At 35.8% G+C, this 21187-nt stretch overlaps 1 protein-coding gene across 5 annotated transcripts in view; it reads left to right on the forward strand.

Moving 5' to 3' along the window:
• RSF1 (remodeling and spacing factor 1) overlaps positions 1 to 21187 on the forward strand; it is a 103301-nt gene that overhangs the window by 61488 nt on the left and 20626 nt on the right. For 2 of the 5 annotated variants that reach the window (XM_081153281.1, XM_081153285.1), the window contains 5 exons: positions 9709 to 11474; positions 13159 to 13365; positions 14188 to 14262; positions 17493 to 17597; positions 18711 to 18790. In XM_081153281.1, coding sequence (XP_081009407.1) covers positions 9709 to 11474; positions 13159 to 13365; positions 14188 to 14262; positions 17493 to 17597; positions 18711 to 18790 — 2233 coding nt within the window. The remainder of the gene's footprint in view (positions 1 to 9708; positions 11475 to 13158; positions 13366 to 14187; positions 14263 to 17492; positions 17598 to 18710; positions 18791 to 21187) is intronic. The other 3 variants (XM_081153282.1, XM_081153283.1, XM_081153284.1) reach the window with 3 other exon arrangements.

Below are 21187 nucleotides of genomic sequence, written 5' to 3' on the forward strand. Positions count from 1 at the left end.
TTTTAGAGAGAAGAAAAGAGGAGAGAGAAAGGGAAAAATCAATATGAGAGAGAAGCATCGATCAGTTGCCTTCTGTACAAACCCTGACCAGGGATCGAAACTGCAACCTTGGTGAATTGGGGCCACGCTCAACCAAAACTGAGCCACCCGGCTGGGGCTCCGTGCACTTTTGATGCTGTACTCACACATTATTTGGAGGAGTAGACCTTTTTATTCAGCCCCCACAGCCTTATCCCTTACTCCCTCCTCTCAGGTGTAGTTATTGTGTTCTGTTCCTTAGCAAGACCAAATAAAGATTCCTGTTTGTCGTTTTTATTACTCTCAGATATAAACAAACATTGCCTCTCCACAGGGAGCTTGAAAGCTGCAAACAGTCTTAGAGAATACCTAATGTTGTTAGAATAGTAAAGCAAAATGTGACAAAGGTATGGTTGGATATTTGGAAATCAGATGTGAAGGAAAAATAAACAGAAACTGGAGAAGGAATAAAATTACCATTCTTATTCTTGCAGCTAAAATAGATTTTTCTTTAATGATTAGTTAAATGGCCATGCTTTATATCTGACCTAGGAGATATAAAGGAGTGGCTCAACCCATAATACAAAAAGATTATGTTTTGTACAGGTGCCAAGGAGAAATGCATTATCTATAAAAGTGGACCCCCAAAAGTAGTATCACATGGCCTAAAAAGTTCATTAACTGAATAATTAAAACAAGTTTTTGTTTCTAAAGGTAATTAGAATTGCCTTCTGAAAAAGTCTGACTTTTTTTCTTTTTTTAATATATCTTTATTGATTTCAGAGAGAGGAAAGGAGAGGGAGAGAGAGATAGAAACATCAATGAGAAGAGAGTCATTGATTGGCTGCCTCCTGCACACCCCCAACTGGGGATCAAGCCCGCAGCCCTGGCATGTGCCCTGACCAGGAACTGAACCACTATCTCCAGGATCCTAGGTCGATGCTCAACCACTGAGCCACACCTGGCCCGGCTGAAAAAGTCTGAATTTCTTAAAGTGGCATCAAGCCGGCTGGTGTGCTCAGTGGTTGAGCATCGACCCATGAACCAAGAGGTCACTGGTTGGATTCCCCGTCAGGGCACATGCCCTGGTTTTGGGTTTGATCCCCAGTAGGGGGCATGCAGGAGGCAGCCTATTGATCTTTCTCTCTTATCAATGATTCTAGCTCTCTATCCCTCTCCTTTCCTCTCTCCCTCTATAAATAAAAAAAAAATCATTAAAATATATTTTTTAAAAAGTGGCATCAGAATCTCACAGCCTGGCCTCAGGTTATCTTTTTCCATTACCCATCGTAATTCTTACTATGGATTATTTCATAATACTACCAGTATGAACTGAATTATGGCTTAGTCATGGTTAGGTGCTAGGAAGCCAAGGGCAGGGAGGGTGCAAATTATAACTTTTTAATGTCATTCAGGGAAAAATCCATGCCTCATCAACAAATATTTTCCCAAAGACTCAGTTTATTATGTTGGCAATACAAGTTGGAACACTTTGGATATTGCAGCATTACACGTGAATTTACTTGTTTTTATGAAATTGGTTGAATAGGAAATGAAGTGGATAAGGAATTATCTGGCCCACTTTTCTACACTGCAGTTGGTATCCAGAAATGGATGTGATGGGCTGAATTCTGAAATAGGTTTTCTGACTTCAAACTTAACACAAAAAATAATATTGTTTAATTTGCCTTTCTTAAGTAATATTGATAGAGTGGAATGAAGAACTACAGGATGGCCCTGGCCGGTGTGGTTCAATGGTTAGTGTCGGCCTGGCCCATGGACTGAAGGGTCCTGGGTTCGATTCCGGCCAAGTTGCAGGCTCCATCCCTGGCTCTGGTCGGGGTGCGTGGGGGAGGCATCCGATCGATGTGCCTCTGTCACATTGCTGTTTCTCTCCCCCCTCCACCCCCTTCTACTCTCTGAAAAGCAATGGAAAAATAATCCTCGGGCGAGGATTAAAAAAAAGAAGAACTACAAGATAAATGACTAAACCGAAATTTACTAACGTAGTGCTGAAAATGAAAACTAGATAATGATGGCATTCAATTACAGAAATTGTGTGAATACCCTGAGAGCAGATGTCCAGTATACAAAACCATCCGTTAGATTCTGTCAGTGTTTGACATTACATGCATCATGAACGGCTGCTTTCTGACATAAGTGTTTAGTATAAACATCGCTCTCTCTTAAATGATTCAGGGCTAAATTTTGTATTGCATAGAGCAGTGCTAAGTGCTAGGTCAACATTGTGAGCATTGTGATCATGACCAAAAAAATCAAAATCAAAGGAATAATGAGTTACTATGAAACAAAATATTCAAAATTAAGTAGGCTTTTCCAATTTGAAACGTAATCACTGGCATTATACATTCTTGTATTATGTGCAGTAAAAATAGGATTTAATTATATTTCTGGCATTTTGCTTTTTTTATTTTTTATTTTTATTTTTTTATTTATGTTATCTGCTTGGCCTCTAGCCATTAGAGTTTATAACCCCTTCTCTAGAAGGTGAGCGCTAATTGTTACAGCTACAAAGAAATATTTTGATATGATGTGGGGATGTAGTCTAGAGATTTATGGGTAGGTTTCAAAATGTTCTTGTACTGGGTACAAAATAACTTACTGTTTTTTTTACCATGTTAAATAGTGCTTTACTTCAAACAAATATAGAGAGACCAGAAAAATATAAGTGTATTGTTACCTTGTTATGATATCCTAGTTTCCTTTATAGGTAAAAAAGAATGTACTGTTCTTAAAATTCCCCTCATTCCTTCTTTACTTCAGTCCTGACTTAAATAGCAAAGATAAAGGATAAAAAAAAATACACTGAAGTTTGCATTTCTTTTATTTTTATGTCATGAACAGACCACAGTGCTTCTTATGTGAAACATCAGTGCTGACTGGGGAGGGAAGGAGGGAGGAAAGGAAGAAAGGAAGAAGGGAGAGAGGGAAGAAGAAAAAGCAAAAGAAATCTCATGATTAGAGAAAGTGTTGAAGTTGTTTTTTCTGATCGAGTTTGTTGTGGTTTGAATCAGAAGGAGAAAATTTGGGGGAAATGGAGGGGGCATAGTTTTTGAATCTGCACATCCCCCATAAAAGGAACATACTGATGGCAAAATTTAAAACTGTAGACAGTATCTGAGATTAAGGTCTTAAAGGAGCTGGGCCTTATGAATTATCAAACCTCTCCAGCCAAACCTCGCTCTCATGGCAAAACTCCACACTGCGCTTCGTCCAAACTGCTGGTAATAGGATCCAAATTAAATAGGATGGGGGCAGTTGTGACAAGCAGAAAAGAAGGTTCAAATAAAAGTATGGTAAAGGAATAGAGTTAGGTGATCTCATAGTGTAAATCACTTTAATTTTGAATATCTCACTAAAATAACAGATGGGGAGTGCTAGAGCTAGGAAATCAGATAAACTACTTGACAAAAATAATCAACTAAGAAGGATCAAGGTCAAATCCCATAGGATTCCAAGAACAAAAAGAAAGAGAAGCAGAATGACCTCACTGCAGAGAATGAAAGCTCATTCAAGAGAACATTCTCACAAAACATGAAAACTATAACTTCATAGGTTGTAGAACTCAGGAAAGAGTTAAGATTTTTCAAAAAGCAGAAGAAACATCTACACAACAAATACAAGAATTAGCGCGTTTAAAAAATAGCAAATGGAAAGCTGTATATTTTTTTAAAGAAAAGAAGAAAGAGATAAAGATTTGAAAATAAGCAAAAAAAACAACAGGGGTCTACAAAACAGAAAGCCAAAGCAAGGGAACAAACAAAAATACTAAAGACTATGTTTAACAAAACTTCCTGAAATAAAGATGTGAGACTGCTTGTTGAAAAGACACTCTATACCTTGGAAAATAAACCCAGAACAACTGACATCAAGACATTCTAGTAAAATTGTTGGGCTTTGAATAAAGAAATACTTTAGCTCTCCAGACAAAGACACCAAGTGATTTAAGGGAAAGAAAACCAGACTGCCGTCACTGTATTTGAAAGAATGTTCTATACTAGAAGAAAATGCTGTAATGCATATAAGGAGGGAAAATGTAAGTCAGGGATTTTATGTCCAGCCAAACTGACTTTCAGATAAAGACTGTAGATAAACTGTTTTCAATATCTATTTTCCATGAGTCTTTCTATACAAATCTTTTCATACATGAGCTTCAGATAGCCAAAATGACTAACAAATCATCAATGGTGGGTGACACAGAAATAAATATAACTGTTCACTTACATGGTTTGGTATACATTGATATATTTTCTACCTCTGTTTATAAGAGGAATCTAAGAACAGTGAAAACCCAGTAGCAATAAGCACTCTTAGTCTTAGATTTTTATTTCAAAATATCATTCTCCAATAAAGGGAGCCAGCACTCCTTAGAGAGGAGATTGATTCAGGGGAAGGGCAGGGATAATACAGGATGAGCCTGGAACATCTTGGATTGCCAGAAACTGACAGCGTGCCCAAAAAGAATTTGGGCACATCAGCAGGACACAGGTACCAACTGGAAGGAGCTCCTAGTAGTGAAAGCAGAAACTTTTAGCAACAAATTTATATTATAGATTTTAAACCATAGATTAAATATCTGAGTTCCTACTTATATAAGTACATAATTGATAAGTAAATAAATGGAGGTGAAGCAACAGCTCTTCACTTTAGGCAAATATCAGTTAATTGAGATAGAAGGAATGAGGGAAATAAAAAAGTCACCATAGAGAAATACTACAGTAATAATTGTTGCAGGAAAGATCTCTGACAGATGCTAAAATTAGTGGGTGAAAGTTTGTGGAGAAACAAAAGATTAGCATAATCTCCCTCAAGATATTTACCCATTAAAAAGGGGGAAATGGACCTTTACAGTGGAGTAGCCAGTCAACACCACCTTAACCAAATGATCAAGTATTGACATCGTGTACCCTCTGATATAATACACAGCATCTCTTTTGTGGCATTTTTGTCAAAAATGTGTAATCTCAGTCTAATCTTGAGAAAATATCACACAAGCCCAAATTAAGAGGTATTCCACAAAATAACTGTCAAGAGTCAGTAGCAACAAGGATAGAATGAGGAACGGTCACAGATTGGAGGAGACAAAGGAAAAAACCAAAATGAGACATGGATTCTCAGACAGAAAGGACATTGGGGGGAAATGGTGAAATTTAAATAAAATATATTTAGTTAGTAATATTTTACTAATGTTGATTTCCTGGTTCTGATAATTGTACTGAGTATGTAAGTTGTTAACTCTAGGAAAAACAGGGTGCAGGTGCACTTGAACTATTTTTGTAATTTATCTGTATGTTTACAATTATTTCAAAATAAAAATTTATAGAAGAATGTTGGGAGAGCATTAAATTTGAAATTACATGTAACTAAATCTAAATGACAGATGCAAGGGAACATGGAGTCTTTAATAGCTGTGTGCTTTGACATTGGAGATATAACAAGACTAAACAAATGGAGAAGGAATAGGAAGAGTCCATACAAAAGCTTTTTTACTTTTTAAATCACTTTAAAATATATATATATTGATTTCAGAGAGAGGAAAAGAGGAGAGAGAGAGATAGAAACATCAATGATGAGAGAGTCCCTGATCGGCTGCCTCCTGCACACCCCCGACTGGGGATCGAGCCCGCAACCCGGGCATGTGCCCTGACTGGGAATCGAACCCTGATCGCCTGGATCCTAGGTTGACACTCAGCTGCTGAGCCACGCCCGGCTGGGCTAAATCACTTCTTGATTATGTCAGTGTTGTTATTCTGAAAATTTTTTGTGTATAATATGAGAAAAAATATCTGATATTCTAAATATGTCATCTGTGCTATCCTTGTAAACCAAGATTCTCATTGTGGAAAAAAGAAGATGCAATATAGAGAAGGTTAAGGAAACACTAAAATAGTATTCTGAACTCATGAGTTATTATTATTATTTTTTTAATCCTCACCTGAGGACATGCTTAGAGAGAGGAAGGGAGAGAGAGAAACATCGATTGGTTGCCTTCTGTGTATACCCTGACCGGGAATCGAACCAGCAATCCTTTCGTGCACAGGATGATGCTCAACCAACTGAGACACTCTGGCCAGACTCATGAGTTATTTTTATTTAAAAATATATACATGTATTTTCTAGTTCTGCCCACTGCAAAGACTTAGAAACAGTAGCAGTGAGCATCCTTAGTGCCCAGATTGTGATCTTGAAATACAGTTTCTCACTGATCTAAACCAAAACTTTGTAGAAAAGTGGCTGATTCCAATTCTGGGGCATAATGAACCTAAAAACATCTGGTCTTTCAGGTAGTATGGACGCTATCAGAGTCATATCAAAAAGACTCAAGAACCAACTAAAAGAGGTTTCCACTGCCAAAGATAGCACAATTTAATCATTAACAAGGATAATAACTATAATGGATTAAAACACATTGATTAGGTCTTAAATCCAGGATTTCATTATGGTACTTAAAAGGAAAACTAGTTACCTTTGGAGGATGCCAGTGGGGACTGAATTATTCTTTTGAAAATTTAAATAAATGAAGCATTCATCTCACCTTTTCTATATGACATATACTATTGTATAACAAAATACTAAATATGTAAAGTTTATTTTTAGAGAACTTATTCCAACAAATCACTGATGTAGGAATGATAAAATGGGAATGTCATCATTTTGCAATCCCTAATGAAAAGGACGAGTACTCTCCTGAACAAAATCAGAGTTCTGTTAGGCAGAACGAAGAGGGGGTAGACACTGGATAGGTAACTAGCAGCGTCCTTCACTGTTAGCTTAGGTAGAGCATTTAGTGTTTCGTTACAAAGTGATTCTGGTTGGGATGGTTCAAAAAGCACATAATAGGTGATCACTAAATATTTGTTGAGTAAGTGAATGAATTGGCTTTAAAAATTTATAGTACATAACACTTCTCTTGAATCACCTCAGGTTTGTCAAGCACTGTTGCTGCTACATTGTGATTTTTGAGGTTTATATTATCCTTGAATTTTGTCACTTCAAATTCCATGTCTCTTAAACTCATTTCATCCCTCTTTTATAGTTTCCTTTTGAGAGAACTTTGGGGAAATGTTTGTTTACCTGACTGACCTTCATACCAGTTAGGATTGTGCTTCAAGGTTGACACATCTGTGATGGTAATTGTAGTTTTAGAGTAGTAATTGTTATCATGTTTTTCTCTTAAAAGAACTGAGCCAAATGTAAAAATACCAAGGGTTTAACATTTTTTGATTAAGAGAAATATGAGTTAGCCGAGGTCTTAGTGCAGCTGCTTTATTTGTAGATGAAGAAACACAAGGATCAAAGTCAGTGATGTATCCAAAGATACACCAGGAGCTGAACCTAGGAATTTTGACTCTAACGTTACTCATTTTATTTTGCCATGTTGTTACTCAAATAAAAATCAGTTCAAATAACTGAAGAGAAATTCTCACTCATCACCCTCAAATGAAAACACAGGTGTCATTGCCTGGCCAGTGTGGTTGCTGAAAGGTTGCTGCTTGATTCCCTGTCAGGGCACATACCTGGGTTTCAAGTTTGATCCCTGGACGAGGAGCACACGGAAGGCAACTGATCGGTCGATGTTTCTCTCTCTCATCCCCTTCCTCTCTCTGAGCAAGCAGGTCCTCTGGTGAAGATGAAAGAAAAATATATATGTACCTACATATCACTTTGGGGTTTGTTACTTTAAAATTAATTTTACATATAATGTGTAAATTTAAGGTGTACATCATGTTACTTTGACACACATATATACTGGGTGTCCCAAAAATATATACACATATAAGACACATTGTATATTGTAATATAGTTGCCACTGTACCAATATTTATCACATTACATACTTACAGTAAAATATCATCATAATGTCATTTTACCTTGGGTGAGAGTCATAATGAAATCCTGAGTTGCTTTCTGAACCAAAATATATAGAAGAAATATTAAATTGTGTTTAGTAAACTCTTGATATTTGAAGTTATTTTTAAAGATGGTAATCTATATTTTAATTGTTAACGAAGATGTTGATTTAATTATATTTGCTGTTATGCTGACCAGTCTCAATGGACAGGAATTTACTAAACCTACTTTATCAGTGGGAAAGGGAAGACATACAAATTAGGTAATTACTGTGATGTCTTTAATTTTGTTAACAGCATGTATAAATTAAATCACTAACAATGTAAAGAGGGAGGAGCAATACTTATACTGTAATCTCAGGTTCTGAATGGCTCTCAGTGGTTTTTGAATTTTTTATTTGCAACATGATTGAACATAAAAGAAATGGTGATTTATAATAAAAATTCACTCGTTAAAGCAATAGGGACTTCTCCTTGTATAAAACATGTCCTACTTCATCTTACTTCTATCCATTCCGTTTAATTCTCATGAAATACATTATAACTCTGGTTTATCAACTTGGCAAGAATCTATTCAAATTTTTTGTAAAACTGTCTTGGTAAAACTTCATTTAGAATTGAGTTTTTTCAGTTGGCAGGGTGAGGTGATGGAAATGTAAGTAAAATTAGTACTTAAATGAATTCTGAAAACACTCTGCTCAGCTTGGCCAGTGTGGCTCAGCAGTAGAGCATCAGCCTGTGATCCAGGAGATTGAGGTTTGATTCCTGGTCAGGGCACATGCCCAGGTTTTGGGCTTGATCCCAGGTAGGGGGCATGCAGCAGGCAGCTTCAATGACTCATCATTGATGTTTCTCTCTCTCTGAAATCAATAGACATATTTAAACAAACAGAAAAACCACTCTGCTCAGATTGTTTCTAAGCACAAGTGTATATACAATTTTGTTATCTTAGTTACAGGTTATGCCATTTACTAAATATGGCTTTTGTTTAAATTTTCACTATTAGTTACTCTATAAAAATTGGACATACGTAGCCAATAAGGTAAAAAGAATTGACAGATAAACCTAATAGTCTATTTGTAAAATATTAACTCCTGAAATATTAATACTGGCATTTAATAAAGTAAGTTTTAATAGCACCACATTGGGGAGTTTAATATAATTAAGCCTGATTTTTGGAAAAAGAATTTAATATTATAAGAATGTTTTGGTGAGAGAAAAAGGCAACATGGTCACAACTTTGTCAGAAATACACAAGACTCAGAGGAAGTAATCTAAAATGTTAGTAATGATTGTCTGTGGATATTAGGATTATGGTCATCTTTTCCCTCTTTTTCATTTTCTGTACAGAATTGTGTTACTTTTATAATCTGAATAAAATATTTAACATTTTCCCACTGCCATACTCATGTTGCCTCAATGAAACGAAGTGCTCAGTGACTTGAAAAGAAGCACAATTGTCAATTCTTCAAACAAATACAGTCTTTTGGAAATGTTTCATATAGTATTTTTAGTTTCATTTTTTTGAGCCACATTTTGAGCTTGAATAAATTATTTGAGCTGTATAAATATTTTCATTCCGTTTTGAACACTGAAGCTAAAGTATATTGCAGAAACTTGAGTCTTTCTACGTAATAGTTTTTCAGTATCCAGAGTTTGGTACTCTGCTTCACTGTCAGATTTTATTTTTTATTGTTAAATGTCCAGTGACAAAAGTCACGTCTTTTAAGAGGGTAACTTCAAATGGAAATATGTATTATGTTAAGCCTTTTATATATCTTGAATACTTAGATTCATGTAAACTTTTTCTGATTTTTAGAGGAACAGAAGGAAAATGAAAAGAGGAAGAGTGAAGAGCAGTCAGTAGATTCAGAAAGTCGTCCTATACCCAATGCTCTGGAAGAAACTACTGTGAAAATAGAAAAAGAGGATGAAAAGGAACTTGTGAAACTGCCAGTCATAGTAAAGCTAGAAAAACCTTTGCTGGAAAGTGAGGGGAAAAAAATGATCAAAGAAGAAACTGATGCCTTCAAGGAAAATGTCAAACCCATTAAAGTTGAAGTGAAGGAATATAGAGCAGACCCTAAAGATATCAAAGGAAGCATGGAGAAGCCAGAGCCCGAGAGGCTGGAGTTTGGTGGCAACGTTAAATCTTCTCAAGAAATTACTGAGAAGTCCACGGAAGAAACAGAGAAACTTAAAAATGACCAGCAGGCCAAGATACCACTAAAAAAACGAGAAATTAAACTGAGTGATGATTTTGACAGTCCAATCAAAGGACCTTTGTGTAAATCAGTTACTCCAACAAAAGAGTTTTTGAAAGATGAAATAAAACAAGAGGAAGAGACTTGTAAAAGGGTCTCTACAATCACTGCTTTGAGTTATGAAGGGAAACAGCTGGTAAATGGAGAAGTTGGTGATGAAAAGGTAACTCCAAATTTTAAGACAGAACAAATGGAGACAAAGTTTTATGATACAAAGGAAGATAGCTGTAGCCCCTGTAAGGATAAAGGTGTCGTCATGGAGGGAAATGGAGCAGAGTCCTTAAATTCCATCATAACAAGTATAAAAATAGGTGATCTTGAGAAAGAAGGGGTCCCTTTAGGGAAAGATGCAGAAAGTTCAATATCAGATGTAGAGACCCAGAGTCCAAAAGAGCAGATAGTGGAAACTGTTCCTTCAGAAATGGAAACCTCTCTGGAGGCTTCTGAGATGGCCACAGATCTCTCTTTAAAAACTGCTTTATCTACTGCTGAATCCCATACCATGAAAGTTGAAGAGAAGTCTCCCAAAAGTAACAAGGATAAGCGCCCACCAGTTCTAGAATGTCTTGAAAAGTTGGAGAAGTCCAAAAAGACTTTTCTTGATAAGGACACACAAAGATTGAGTCCAATACCAGAGGAGATACCAAAGAGTACTCCAGAATCAGTAAGGCCAGGCTCTCCCGAGGCAGCTGAAACTTCTTCGCTGTCTAACATGGCTGGCCATTGTGAGAAACGGGACTCAGAAAAAGAAGTGGTAGAGTGTCAGAGCACAAGTTCTGCTGAAGGTCAGTCCCTGGAAAAAACAGACCCAGAAATCCTAAAAGAGGATTCCGAATCCATGAAAGTAGAAATGGATAACCTGGACAATGCCCAGACGTCTGGTGCAGAGGACCTTTCTGAGACAAAAGGTTCTGTGCAAAAAAGTAAATTTAAATATAAGCTGATTCCTGAAGAAGAAACCACTACCCCAGAAAACACAGAGATAACCTCTGAGAGGCAAAAAGAGGGCATCAAATTAACAATTAGGATATCCAGTCGAAAGAAGAAGCCAGAGTCTCCTCCCAAAATTCTAGAACCAGAAACCACGCAAGAGAAGTCAGAAAAGGAAGAAGAGAAAGCAACTGTGGGTCGTACTTTAAGGAGGTCTCCAAGAATATCTAGACCCACAGCTAAAGCAGCTGAGATCAGAGATCAGAAAGCTGATAAAAAAAGAGGGGAAGGAGAAGATGAAGTGGAAGAAGAGTCAACAGCTTTGCAAAAAACAGACAAAAAGGAAAATTTGAAAAAAATGGAGAAAGATACAAATTCTAAAGTAAGCAAGGTAAAATATCTCCTACTCTGCATTTTAATTTTTATTGGAAATATTTTTCTGTAGGTGTTTGCAGCTTTTACTTTTGGCTAAAACAAGTTATTCAAAGAAAACTTTTTATAAAAATGTATCTTTCTATATCTGAGATGTCTTTTTGCAGTAGTTATCACCAGACATTTATTTCAGACTGTATAATCTCATCATCTTTTAAACTTTTTCTCTATTAAACGGGCAGTAAAGGAATATATTCTTTTTGTAAACTACTCAAATAATACCCAAACTATAGCATTAAAAGATGAAAATTTCCCATAAACACTATTAACAGTTTGTTTCCATTTTCCCATACATTCATATATATGTTCATAAATATCCATTCACTTAAAAAATATGTTGAATTAAATATATTTATTTTTCTCTGAGTTTTTCACTTATCAGTGTGTCTGAACTCTTTCCATGTCACTAAGATACAGTCTACCTTTTGGTTATTAATGGCCACATAGTATTCCATAGTGTGGATATACCTCAGTTTATTTGACTCCTCCCTTATTGATTGACATTTAGGTTGTTTCCAATTTTTCACTATTACAGGCAATGCTGCTTTGAAGATCATTTTGGACATGAGTGAGTATTTCTTTAGAATAGACTCCTAGAATTGGAATTGCTGGGCCAAGGGACATGTGTATTTTAAGTTTTGATAGCTATTGACACATTTCCAAAGATGGCCCCATTATGTACCCTCTCATTACATGTATGAGAGTGCCTGTATTCCCCAATTTTAAACATTAGTCTAAGAAGCCAGAATTTTTTTCTGATGCCCTCTTATTTTGAGCAAAATTCTGGTACAAGACTTTGGCTAGTCTATGGAAGTTTGTTATAATTAAAAGTGCTATTTTTGTTTTTAATTTATTTAAGCGATTAGATTGTTCTCCTTTGTAAGTGATCCTTTATTTCCTAGAATACTGACTTTTTAATTCTTTAAAAAATATTCCCCTTCTTCTAGAATTACTTTGATCTTTAATGGGGACTTATAGTATAGGAATTAATTAAAATATGAATTTAAAAATTGTGCAACCAGACAATAAAAAGCAGTTTACAACATTATAAACTTACTGTCTGAATAATATATTTTTTAAGTTTGTCAGAATTTTTATATGCATTTTTGACCCATTAAAAATTTTAAATTAATCTTTGATATGGGAATTTAAAATTTTGTATAACAAAATGTGAGAACATAGTCAGTGCTCTATTATAGAGCCTTTAAAATGTGCATGGCCTTTGACCCAGAATTCTCTTCAAGGAATTTATCCTAACCACAGATCTATGTGTAAAAGTTTATATTTACAAGGATACAATTGTTTATAAAAGTGAAAAAATGGGAAACTACCTAAATGTCTGTCTAGTAGAGCATTAGATAAATACAACTACATGATGGCATATTATATAGTCATTCACAGTGATGTTAGGGAGAGTATTTTATGACTAGGGAAAATATTTATAAGACCGTATTTATTATAATACCCCCCAAAATAGAAAACACAATGGAAATATATACCAAAATTAAATAGTAGGTATATCTGTTGAAGAAGCTACAATAATTTTCCTTTTCTTTATGTATTGACTATTCTACAAGGGACATAGAAGTTTTTCTTTTTGCATTCTTATAACAAATTATTCCAATTTTTTTATTTTATACAAGGTAAAAACCAAAGGCAAAGTTCGATGGACTGGTTCTCGAACACGTGGCAGGTGGAAATATTCCAGCAACGATGAAAGTGAAGGGTCTGACAGTGAAAAGTCATCTGCAGCTTCAGAAGAGGAGGAAGAAAAGGAGAGTGAAGAAGCCGTCTTAGCAGATGATGATGAACCCTGCAAAAAATGTGGCCTTCCAAACCATCCTGAGCTAGTACGTAATCTTCATCTTTCATGCTCTGGTTTTCCAAAGAAGCCTAACTCTTCTGGGTTTGATCACAATTTGACATTTGTAGTGCTGCAGAGCTTGTGTGTGCAAAATGGTCTTTATTCCTATTTCTTAAATAACCCATTTCTGGGGAGGTCAGGATCCTGCTTTCATTCTGCCTAGGTAGCTATTGCTGTTTCCTCTTAATTAAGATACACTCCTAATCTCTTCTCACAAATCTGTGAAATTATTCAAATATTTCTCTTCTGTTCTTTTAAAAAAATTTTCTTCTTTCCCTTTAAGTTACTTTATAATGATATTTCTGAAGTTTCTCTGATCAGCTATGGTCTCTGAAGGTGCTGCAGGCCTTTCTGTCACAACATACAAGTCAAGCAGTTAACCTAGTAGGGCTTGGAACTTTAGGAAATGGGCAGTTCTAAAAAGAAATTTAAGAGGACAAATTATAGACCAGATATATTCAGAAGAATAGTGACCGATTTACTTGGAACTTTCTTACCCAGGAAGTAAGTTCTTCAAAGGTAACCTAAATCAGGAAAACCAGTTCCTAACCTATATATACCTGCAGTTCATAAGTGCTTTCTAAAGAGCCTATTGAAGAAACACTCTTTGTTATGCCCAATTCTATGCAACTATTCTGTTCTTTTGAATACGTTTTACTTTAAAGGCAGGCTCCAACTATTAAGTAGAAAGAAATGTAAAGAAAGATGCTTCCACATGGGTAGAATTGTGTGGATCAGAAAAGTTTTGAGATCCTCTAAAGTTTGGAAAATTCATATGAAGTGGTTCTCCAAGGCTCTTTTTTCCTAGAAAGCAGTGTGGTGTGATGGGAAAAGCATGGACCAGACAGACTTGGCAGCAGATCCTGCTTCCACCACTTATCAGGTGCTCTCTTCTCTGTATCTTGATATCTTCATTGTAAAATGGGAATAATACCACATACTTCCTCTGAGGGTTGCTTTTAATGTTATGTAAAGTTGCCTTGCACATCTATTATGTGCTGGGTTAAAGTTTTTTGTGGTTTACTTGTTTTTTTCTTAATGTTAAACTCATATGTGGAAACTAAATTAATCGGTGAAGTTTATCATATCCCAGTAGCTTCAGATGGTTCAAGTAAAAGAACTTAGAACTAGATAACGACTGGAGAAGAGTAGATGCTGAAAGTGTGCTGCAGAAGTCCCTTCTAAGCATTTTTATGACCATCAGACTGTGAAAGTTAAGTCAAGATTTTTGTGTGGAGAAAGGCCAAGAGAAGATACGAGACAGTGGTCTTTTCTGCCCTCTAAATAAAGTAAAAATCAACACTTGTATTCTTTCCCTGCCATTTCCTAATGTCTTTTTAAACTAAGAGAATGCATTTTAACTGAGGCAGCCATAGATGTCAGTGACAAAGGGGTGTGAGGAAATGAGAAGTGAAATGAGGTGAGCAGAAATGACAATGAGGAGATAAAGTTGCACCTTTCTTGGCACACACAGGATTTTTATTTAGTTAGTTATCTTAATAGCTGCTCTAAAAATCCTGTTGCTGATTACTGTGCCAAAGAGAAATATCATTAGCAACTGAATATCCTAAATGGGTTTCTTATGCCATGTGTTTAAGGATAATCCTCAAATAAAAATGTCAAGCAACTATTATGTGTTAAGTGGTAGGGCAATGATTCTGAATTAGAAAGACATGGTACTTGTCCTCATTAAGCTTACAGCAGAAAAGCAGTAAATTCGTAGATGAGTATAGAACTCTGGGATTTTCCAGATGTTTTAATCAAAATATATGGATCATTGCCTGAAGCTTGGAAATCTTACATAGTAATATTTATTTTAATGGGATTTTACCTTTATTGAGGAATAAAGATAATTATTGTTTTAGAGATAAATTGATTTCTAAAAATTTAATTTTGTTATTTAAAATGTAGATTATGCTTTACCATAGAAACAATGTGATAAATGGAATCAGGTGCCCAGGTTCATCTACATATGCTTAAGTAATCAAACATTCTAACAGTCATATAACTGAAGTATTGAATTCTGGGTTTTGGCAGCAAATGGTGATGCATTGTTTGAAGAAGGGGGAGGATACTTTTTCACTTTTAAATCACTGTACACGTGTGCACATTCCACCCTTCTCCCTTCACCCACTGTAGTATGTGTTAGCAATTAGAAATTATTTTACATATATATTAGGTTTGAACAAGTAAATGAAGTGTAGATAATAGAAGCCAGCTTTCTCACTGTCAGAGAAAGAAGTTACAAATGAGCACGGCTGAAGGCTAGAGTAAATCCTGTGGTGCTGGATTAGAGCTGGAGATATTAGTATGAACTCATACTTATTTTAATATAGACACATGTGCACATGGATTGCTGTACACAGATGTATTTCCTAGCTCTGTCATCTGAGACATTTTAGAAGCAGTGATACCCATTAGCAGTGAGCATTCAACCTCCAATTCTTTGTTTCTAAATACCATTCTCCATTAAAAGAACCAGGGCTTCTGGGAGAAATGACTGATTCCTAAGCTTAGGCAGAGAAAATATAAATACACCTGGAGGATCCTGTAGTGCTGGAAAGTAAGGAAGTGCTTTAAAAACAGGATGCAAATGAATCCTACAGACACAGCCAAACTGGAAGAGCTCCCAGTGTGTCCATAGCTAGAACAATTTGAATTGGACATGCAGCAGTTTTATATTATAACCCAAAGAATAAAATAAATATTCATTAGTTCATCCTGATACAAATAAATAATTGAATAAATGAATAAATGTGGGGTGAGGGACATATTTTCTTTACAGAAGAATTCCAAATAACAAATATAAAAGGAATGAGGGAAATAGAGACTCACCATTAGAATACCACAGTAATAATTACTGCAAGCAAGATCCACTGATAAGTGCTAAAACTAGTAGGTGAAAATTGAAGGAAAAACAGGATATTTGCATAGCTTCATCACATTTTCTCCTAATTATTCATTACTGTGGCTGCTTTACCTTACATCTACAAATTCTTCGATACTCCTCCCTCTAAGGAGTGGAGCTTAATACACCCCCTCTTGAGTGTGGGCTGGACTTAATCACTTCTAATGAGAATAGAGTATGAAAAGAAAATTAGTAACTTTAAAGTGATGAAAACCAACAGACACTGTTAGAACCAAGTGATCAAGGTTAATTTCACCAGTAATAAGTCATATGGATATCATGTACCCCCAGATATGACACAGGGAGCAGTACACTTCATCTTTGTGGGATTCTTCTCTAAAATCTATAACCTTAGTCTAATCAAGAGAAGGCATCAGACAAACCCCGGTTGAAGGAAGTCTACATGGTGTCTGACTGGTACTCTTCAAAACACTCAAAGTCATGGAAAATAAAGACCAAGAAAATGTTATAGATTAGAGGAGCATAGGAGAAATGATTTAAATGCATGGATTGGATCCTGGAATCAGAAAAAAGCATTAGTGGGAAAAGTGGCAAAATCTGAATAAAGTCTGTTGTTGATTTAATAGTATTGTACTGATGTTAATTTCTTAGTTTTGGTAAATGTACCGTGGTTATGTAAGATGTTACCATTAGTGGAAGCTGAGTAGAGTTTACGGGAACTCTGTGCTATCTTTGCAACTCTTCTGTAAATCTAAATTTTTAAATAAGAAGTTGGTTTTTTTTAAGTCAAACATTTGAATTTACATGATAAAAGGAACCATGAATGATTCTTACAGATTGGTAATTGAAATGCTATTTAAAGTGGAAATTATTTGTATTTTTAAAATCCTATGTGTGGTAGGGTAGTTTGTGATACTTGAGCTTTATACAAAACTGTGATAAAAAATTTTTTGTTTATGACCCTCATGTCACACTAGAAAAGGATTATAACTAGTTCAGAAAGGACTTGCTAGTTTTACTTAATTTTGTAGTTTAACATTTTCTTAGTTTTTTATTTTAAATTAAAAAAATGGCATGTTAGATCCATACTTATCAGAGCTTTTTTTAAATTATGCTTTATGCAAATAGAGTATAGTATATTTCTTAGTATAGTACTAAGAAATACTGAAATGTCTTTATTTTAACATGAGTCATTGAATTTTAGTCATAGAGTTAGGTTGGTGTTAATATCTGGTTTATTTCAGATTCTTCTGTGTGACTCTTGCGACAGTGGCTACCACACTGCCTGCCTTCGCCCTCCTCTGATGATCATCCCTGATGGAGAATGGTTCTGCCCCCCTTGCCAACATGTACGACCCGGCACACCTCTGTTTTTTCAGTTTGTGGATTTATATTCAAATTAGTAATACTTCTTGATAGTTACTGAACATTTTAAATCTTCAAAACAATTTGTAAATATGGTTTACCTCTTATTTAAATTTCTGTGAAATTAGAAACTGTTGAAAAGGCCACTCTTTACCATTATCTCTTAGGTCTTCCCTTAATTTTCTTCAAGAGCAATTCTCAGAAGACCTGTAATTTTTGTAAAATTAAAGTTTCTTTTTCCCCGTCACATTGTTAAAGGCACAAAGAGCTCCAAGTTAAGGTAATATACAATACAATAGATAGTTTCTGCCTGTTATATATTCCTTTGTACCATCCTCTTTTCATTTCTGCCTGCCTTCCTGCCTTCTGTCAGTAGTTTTGTGGATGGTTTCATGAATTATGCACGATTATGGTGGTACTATGAATAGAAATATGGATCCTATTTACCTCTTATCTTGAATCAGGTGAATTACTTCTGTAAGTTGAAAAACAGAATATTTTTGTGCCACTGCGCCCAAGAAGTCCTTTCTCTCACAAGCCCAGTCTCATTTTGGTTTAAAAATGATGGGCTGTATTGTACTTCTCAGTGAAGTGGACTTCTGTGGCTTAGCATAGCTTTATCAGTTACATTCTTCAGCTCTATTTTCACTCAGTAATCATGTGGCATGGTTTAGTAAAGTTTTTTCTTTCTCTTTTTTAAAACTAGTGATTGGCACTGTTATATTTTGTACATATAACCCTCTCCCTTAAAAATGTCTTAGGATTTAAAAAATTTTTAATCACTGTTGTGTATACACATGGAACCAAATGATATTTTAAACATTGATTTCTGCCAGCAAGATAGGCATAGAATGTGTTTCTGGCAAGGTTCTAAGTTTCTCTAATATGTGCTTTACATTAAAGATACTATGCTCATCTTCAGTTCAGTGGATGTTGAGGCACCACTTTATTTAATTAAACACAAGGAACATTTCAGTGCTCATTCACTGTATGGCCCCTTATCAGCTCTCATAGCACACTATCCACCAGTTAATATGCAAGTGACAAATGATTGTGGAAAGGTATTAAAATGATATTCATCTCTTTGGCTGTTTCAGAAACTACTGTGTGAGAAATTAGAGGAACAATTGCAGGATTTGGATGTTGCCTTAAAGAAGAAGGAGCGTGCTGAACGCAGGTATTGTGTGTTAATATTTTACTTGGGAATTTGACGGCAGAATTCTCTTAACAGTATATATTTAGATTGATGGTCTGTCTAAAACAGGGATTGGCAAACTAACCTGTGGACCACACCTGCCCTGTTTTGGTTTTGTATTGCCCACTAACTAAGGATGTGTTTATTGTTTTTAAATGATTTTTAAAAAGGTCAAAGCAACAATCATATTTTATGACACCTGAAAATTATCTGTTCAGGTTTCATTGCCCTACAGTTTTTTGGAACACTGCCATGCTTATGTGTTATATATTGTCTGTGGCTGCTTTTGTACTACAGCAGCGGAGCTTAGTTGCAACACAGACCTTATGACCCATCAAGCCCAATTTCTTACCTTCCTTTTATAGGAAAAGTTTGCCTACCCCTGATTTAAATATCTATCAGAACCTTCTCTGAATAAATATTGGTCAAAGCATTGCAGAGGATATGTACCTAAGTATGTAGTGAGTACAAGAAAACTGTAAGAACTAGTGTACGGTTTAGTTACCCGTGTCATGTTTTGGGTGGGCAGAATTCACACAAATGAAATTAAGAGCATTTAAATGCTGAACTGTGTCCCACTGACTATAAAAGATGCCTCCCTCTTCAACATGCCACTGCACTGTGATCTGAAGCAGTTGAGAAGGCTTGTTGGGGGAGGTAAAACTGGAGTTGAGCCTAATCTTTAAAAAGGGGCTCAGAATCAAGACAGCATGTTTATATTTATATTTATTTGTACCTTCTTTGGTTAATCTGTTGGTAAACATACATTTATACGTACTATGTACCAAACTGAAGAGAAAAGATGAGTAAGACAAAGCTCCCACTTCCATGGGGCTCACCCTCTATCAGAACACAGATGTATGAGCCAGTGGTACAATTAGGTAGACAAACTGAGGTCTGTTCAGAGCAATAGAAGAACATTGTAAAGGGGATTTGAGTTCTAGGGGTTGGGCTTATCAGGGACGTCCTTGGAAGATAGCTTGGGATTACATAGGTGGGCATGCAGAGAAAAGACATTTTAGGCCAAGAGCACAAATGTGATCAAAGACAAAATGGTAGGGGATGAAACTGTAAAAGCGGATTGAGGCTAAATTGTGAACAGCTTTGCATACCCGGTTATGGAGTTTGCATTATTTTCTAAGGGCAGTGGGGGAGTCTTCAAAGGAGGGTTACACATAATCAGATTTTTATTTCAGGAAAAATACCCTGATAACAGTAAGAAGAGGGAATTAGAGTTGAGGCTGTTGCAGTAGAGCCTGTGAGAGCCAGTGAGGCCTGAACTAGGGCATTTGTGATAATAAGGTGGAGATGATGAAGAGAGTTTTTAGAGGATTAGTCAGGACTTGATTCCCATTTGTACAAAGTATGAGAGATAACCTAAGCAATGTCTCCTGATTGGTCTTATTATCTTCATTTGTTCCTACTGTAACTTTTATCTGCTGTCACATAGTTGTCCCTCCTCACCTTCTCCGCCCCCCCCTTTCACCCCAGTTTAGTTTGCCTTAAGATCATTCTCTGATCTCACTCTGTGCAAAGGTGAACCTTAAAAATGGATTCACCCTCCAAATCCCATTTTTTTCTTTACTACTTAGTTGGAACTCTGTGGTTCAGAATGGATGGTACTTAGTTTAAAGGCAAAGTTAATCTCTAAAGTTGACTACAGATAAAAGTGCTTTAGTTTAAATAGGTTTTCTAAATATCTTTGTATTTAGAAACTGTGCAATAGTCCTATATAAAATTATCAGGGCTGTTGTGCTATTCAGAGTTGCTCCTGTTTTTATTTTTGGCACTGGAAAAGATCTACCTAAACATGCTTCGAATCAAATCATAATTGAAAATCAGATTGTCCTTGTGCCTTAGTCTTTCGGAAATCAGCCTGTCTTGAGAAGTGAGCAGTGTTCTTATGCTCTGAAGCTGATTTGACTCAGCAGTGTTGATGGCTAATAGTCTTATCCTTTAAGAGCTTGAAGAAAAATGTATTCTAAAAGGCAAGAATGTCAATCACTACAGATTTGTCTGTTACTCATATTGTATCCTAGTATGATGATGCTATACTTTTATATGTGGGAAGGGCGGTGAAAATTTTTTTACTATTGCCTCACACACTGTAGGCCGTGCTGCTGCAATTAAGAAATATTTTTAATTTTAGAAATTTATGTTAAAATGTGCCACAGCATTTTTTTATACTGTTGATCTCCCATTTACTAGTTCATTTGCTTTCTCTTTTACTCTTCCTTTACTTAAGTATCATTCTTTAAGAGCACATCTGTAATTGTGGCTTTACGTCACACACTAAATCCTATATGAAATTGAATCACAGAAAGGAGAGTGAAGTTATTGTTACAGGGAGACCGATCTGGCACAAGGCCAGTTAACTGA

The sequence above is a fragment of the Miniopterus schreibersii genome (assembly GCF_964146895.1).
Source record: "Miniopterus schreibersii genome assembly, chromosome: 12".
Taxonomy (NCBI): Eukaryota; Metazoa; Chordata; class Mammalia; order Chiroptera; family Miniopteridae; genus Miniopterus; species Miniopterus schreibersii.